This window comes from Etheostoma spectabile, chromosome 4, assembly GCF_008692095.1.
Source record: "Etheostoma spectabile isolate EspeVRDwgs_2016 chromosome 4, UIUC_Espe_1.0, whole genome shotgun sequence".
Classification (NCBI taxonomy): domain Eukaryota; kingdom Metazoa; phylum Chordata; class Actinopteri; order Perciformes; family Percidae; genus Etheostoma; species Etheostoma spectabile.
The window spans coordinates 29,773,810-29,779,094 of NC_045736.1; the positions used below are offsets into that span (position 1 = coordinate 29,773,810).

The 5,285-nt window shown below is 41.0% G+C and overlaps 1 protein-coding gene and 1 long non-coding RNA gene across 4 annotated transcripts in view; one reads left to right on the forward strand and one right to left on the reverse strand.

The window, feature by feature from the left end:
• chd5 (chromodomain helicase DNA binding protein 5) overlaps positions 1-5,285 on the forward strand; it is a 60,841-nt gene that overhangs the window by 28,375 nt on the left and 27,181 nt on the right. For all 3 annotated transcript variants that reach the window (XM_032513641.1, XM_032513639.1, XM_032513640.1), the window contains exons 10-15: positions 1,385-1,591; positions 2,054-2,265; positions 2,780-2,911; positions 3,106-3,214; positions 3,989-4,180; positions 4,740-4,940. In XM_032513641.1, coding sequence (XP_032369532.1) covers positions 1,385-1,591; positions 2,054-2,265; positions 2,780-2,911; positions 3,106-3,214; positions 3,989-4,180; positions 4,740-4,940 — 1,053 coding nt within the window. The remainder of the gene's footprint in view (positions 1-1,384; positions 1,592-2,053; positions 2,266-2,779; positions 2,912-3,105; positions 3,215-3,988; positions 4,181-4,739; positions 4,941-5,285) is intronic.
• The window catches only part of LOC116687935 (uncharacterized), a 21,701-nt gene that overhangs the window by 12,638 nt on the left and 3,778 nt on the right, over positions 1-5,285 (reverse strand). The gene's annotated exons all lie outside the window — the stretch shown is intronic.

The window sequence follows — 5,285 nt, forward strand, 5'->3', positions numbered from 1 at the left end:
GTGTGTGTGTGTGTGTGTGTGTGTGTGTGTGTTAGTGGTGGGAATCACCAGAGTCCCCACAATACGATATTAGCACGACCCTTATGTCAAAATATATTATTGCAATATTTGGCGATATACTGTATTGCAATTTATTACCTTTTTTTTTCCAACTTTCATATTCCGTCCCCAAAGAAAAACAAGTCTACGTCTATTTCTGTTTGTTCATCTCACTTCAATTGTGTTTAATAATTTAAATGAATTAAAAAAAAAGTTAGCCAAAAAGTTAAATTCTCACGAGCAATTTCTATATATAATTAAAAAAAACATTACCTGGAATTGATGAAGTATTGCCACGGAAAACATCGCAATATTATGCTGTGTTAACTTCTTCCCCCCGTTGCTAGTGTGTCTTTGTGTGTGTGTGTGTCTGTGTGTGTGTATGATTTGGCTACATACATGTGTACCTGTACATATTGTGATGATAAAAGAGAGTTAATGTTCTATGAAATATTCTGCTGTACAAATGAGCACAAATGGGAATGGCTTTTTAATTTTGATGTATTTAAGTTTGCTAACGCCTGGAAAAGAAGGAAAGATAGATTATTTAACCCTCATGGTGTCCTCGTGTCAAATTGACCCGTTTTCCTAACAATGTTCTTTTTAACTACCCAATTGTAATTACCCAAAATAACATGATTGATTCCACACAACGCTCTTTGGCAAGTACAAATCTCTAATTTCATTCATTTTGTGTCTTATTCAATTTTAGAGCATTTAAAAACAAATTGAAGTGGTTTTGAAATAGTATTGAGTAAAAGTTGACATATTCCAGTCTGTGATTATCCATCAACATACTTTCCTTTCATTTTAATCTAAATAATTCCTAATTTCTGCTTTTCTAACTCAAACATTAGATATAATTTCCTATAAATTAGGTTTATTGACCATGAATTCCAAAAATAACTGTAAAACTAAAGTTAGTAAGTTTGTGCTCTGTAGTGTTGGAGACGTCAAAAAAAGTGACAAAAGTGTTGAAAAAAGGGACAAAAATGGAAGAAAAAGTTAAGAATATCGATAGAAAGCGTCAACAAAAGTGTTCATTTTCAAGTTTGACAGGAAGATAACACAAGGGTTAAGAAGTATTTTATCTAAATTGTCCAGTAATACATAGTACATGTTTCTCACAGTGATTTACAAGATATTTATTTGAATGACTGTATAGGAACATATGACTGTATAGGGTAGATGTTCAGGGAGGTGGAGGCTTAATTACTAGTGACCCCAGCAATGTACTTAAACTGTTCTAAAACCCCTTAATTATCACTAAGGGTTTTTGTGCATCATTGCTTTGCCATGGTATTGCTAACTGCATCTATCACAGCACCTCTGTTTTTCTTCTTAGTGCCCTCCCCTCAAAGGTAAGGTCCAAAAGATTCTGCACTGGACATGGGGGGAACCCCCGTTGCCAGCTGAGCCGCCTGCCGGCCCTGACGGCAAGCCAACCGATCCGCTGACCCAGCCTCCGCTCAAGGGCCACCCAGAGAGGGAGTTCTTCGTCAAGTGGGCCGGCCTGTCGTACTGGCACTGCTCCTGGGTCAGCGAGCTGCAGGTGGGATTTCAGAAGTACAGTACAAATTATGGTGTGGTGGTACAGCAGGTCACAACATACACACATTTGGGGGAAATAGACAATAAACTGACTTTTAATGAATGTGCAAAGTCCAAAAAGTTGCAGAAGAGGACTTTTTTTTTCTAAGGAAACTCAATCATTTTAGAATAGACAGCTGTATTCTTCAGATGTTTTACAAAGCTCTCTTGCAGAGTGTCTTATCACTTGGCCGTATTTGTGGGTAACATGTATAATAACACTTAAATTAAATAGGCTTAAAGTGTGTACGGTAGCTTTCTTTATTAATTTTGTATCCTTCTTATCTTCTGAAATAGTTAATAAAATATAGTCTTAATACCTTGGATAGATGATATGATGCAGTGTTGTAGGAAAAGCCCTTTTTCCAGAGGTGGTGCTGTATGAAACGAAGCAGAACTGAACTGTTTTGTTCTGTTGGAGCAGTTGGAGCTGTACCACACGGTCATGTATCGGAACTACCAGCGTAAGAACGACATGGACGAACCCCCGCCGTACGACTACGGCTCCGGGGAGGAGGAGCTCAACAGCGAGAAGAGGAAGAGCAAAGACCCCCACTACGCCGGGATGGAGGAGCGCTTCTACCGCTATGGCATTAAACCAGAGTGGATGGTCATCCACCGGATAGTGAACCACAGGTGGCTGCTCACGGTTACACTAACCCTCACATCTTACATCTTACACACACTTTGCTTTCTTTTTAAGAATCCAGGCTGGAAATTCTTGATGGTACGCTAGTGCTCTGTTGGTTTTTTGTTTTTGCTTTTATGTGCGCTGTTTTCACATAATAGATGGAGATCATTCTACACAGCACAGCATATTTCAGAAAAATAGGATATGCTGGTGGTTTTAAAATCCTAGAAAATTGCCAGGGACAGCACAGAAAACGTTACACTCCAAACAGAACGCCAGTAAATTGTTTTCCATGTGCTTCCAGACTTTCCAGGCCTGCGTGAGAGCCTGCCACTCATATATGAGATATACTGAACAATACATTTAAAAACTGGCTCTCTATGTTACATCCCTTTGCAGATACAATCGGACAAATAATGTGATTTTGTATGTCCCATGTTTGTTGCCGTGTCAAGAAAAAGTCCTTAGAAAGAGCTTAATTGTTTGACTGTTTTTCTTTGTGCTTATTCTTCCCTGCAGTTATGATACGGATGGGGATGTGCATTACCTGATGAAGTGGAGAGACCTGCCCTACGACCAGTGCACCTGGGAAGTGGATGATTTTGACGTCCCAGAATACGACGGCCATAAAGCTTCTTACTGGGACCACAGGTGGGTTAACAGGAGTTATTTCTACCATAGCTGTTCTTAATAGCACGGGGGTGAGGATGAGTAGAAGGAGTTCTCGGCACTCCAGAGTAAACAGGGCATTTGCTGCTGTTTCCCCTCCCCTCCCCTACCCTCCATCTGTGATGCCCCCTTTTATATGCTGCTTGGCTCATCATGTTGCTGCAATTATTTGCCAGGGAGCAAATACTAGGGGAGGACCAACGCCCCCTGGTGGTGAGGAAAGGAAAGAAACTCAAAGAGGACCATCCAAAGAGAGAGGTCCCTCCTGATGCTCCCATCATAGATGTGAGTTTGGATGTTTAAGCCCAGTAAGGACCAAAGATTCGCGAAGAGGCGGGTTTTTGAAGGGGCGGCACAATAGCGAAGTCAGCTAGTAAAGTCGGATACAAGCTATAGAATTAATATGATTCATAAGTCATTTTGGTTCTGTATATGTCAACTGAGTGGAGTTTTGGGCCCACGAGCACCCACAAGCACAGTATATGGTCGAGCGAGCTAGAGAGTGACTGAAGAGAGAGGGAGCAGCGTTAGAATAAAGAAGTGAATCACACGAATAAATAAAACCTTTTTGTAGTTTCTATCCCTAGAAATGCAGCTGTAGCAAGCACTCCATTCATATTTTTAAAGAAGCTACAAATGATATCCAGCTCCAAGCCTGAAATGTCGGAAAGTTAGAATTGTAGTACATAGAGTCGTTGCAATGGAGATGATACACCGTCTCGTCCATTGACTGTAAAATCTATGGTCTCGTCTCGTCGCATTGGTGTAAACTGGCCGATTTCAGAACGTGGCAGACCATCCCGCTTTAAGAAGTTACAAATTTCAACTCATCTCGTTGCGAATCTTTGGTCTAAACTGGCCTACAGATGCACTTTGGTCCGAGAATTCTCAATTTCTTTTTCAAAATGCAAAGCTGCATTGTTATAGCCTACCTGCCACGGCAGCCTTCTACAGGAAATCAGGATTTATGTGCTGTATTTTTTTTTTTTTGACTGTATCTACTGTACAATTCCTGTTTGCATTGGGCTACATGTTACTACTGTGTTTCCATATCACCAGCCGACCATCAAGTTTGAGCACCAGCCGTGGTACATCAACGCCACGGGGGGGACGCTGCACCCGTACCAGCTGGAAGGCCTGAACTGGTTGAGGTTCTCCTGGGCACAGGGTACAGACACCATCCTGGCCGATGAGATGGGCCTGGGGAAGACGGTGCAGACCATCGTGTTTCTCTACTCCCTCTATAAGGAGGTGAGGGTGGAGGAATGTCCTCTTTTATTAAGCCCACATATAAATAGTAGGGCTGTGCAATTAATCGGATATCTAATCACGATTATAATTTCATCTCCTAATGATCAGAAAAACAAAACAATCAAGAAAATTGATTATTTTGCACATTACGTGTTGCAAGTAAACTCTTATTTTGAAATTTCACAGTTCTAGGCACATGCTAACACTGTTGATATGTTTAATTGTTTCACTGCTTTTAATGTTCAATAATTGAAACAACTTTCCAAAAGTCTATGAGTAATCATGTAACATAATCCAGTCATCCTGATCCATATCGACCAAAATAATTGGGATAATGTTTTTTTTTAATTATCAAGCAGCACTAATAGATAGCACACATCACTTTTTGGTTCTCTTAATGCAACGCAAAATGTGACAATCCTTACAATGCAAATGGTAACGCAGACATAGAATAAAACATATCGGACAATAAGAAAACTAAATGATTAAAGCTGTAGAATGTCTTCCTTGTGTGATGCGAGAGTTGCTCAGTCATGTCTCTCCTTCCCGTCTCTCTCAGGGCCACTCTAAGGGGCCCTTCTTGGTGAGTGCGCCCCTCTCCACTATCATCAACTGGGAGAGGGAATTTGAGATGTGGGCTCCAGATTTCTACGTGCTGACTTACACGGGAGACAAAGACAGCCGGGCAGTCATCAGGGAGAACGAGTTCACCTTCGAAGACAGTGCAGTGAAAACAGGACGCAAGGTGTTTCGCATGAAGGTACCTCATGCAGCGATTCCATGCCACACGGAGGTTAAAGGGACCCCAAAATCAAAAATGCATGCGCTTACCTGTAGTGCTGTTTATCGATCTAGATTGTATTGGTGTTGGAGATATCAGCTGTAGAGATGTCGGCCTTCTCTCCAATATATTAGAACCACATGGCACTTGTTGTGCAAAAAGCGTCAGAAAAAACACAAAAAACCCAGCAACAATGTCTATTTCTAGAAATCCTGACCCGGATATTCAAGATAATCCCCATAGCTGGTTGTGAGCAGTTTAATATATGTTATATGATATTATTTTGGAGAGAAAGCAGACATATCTACGACTGTTATCTCCAAC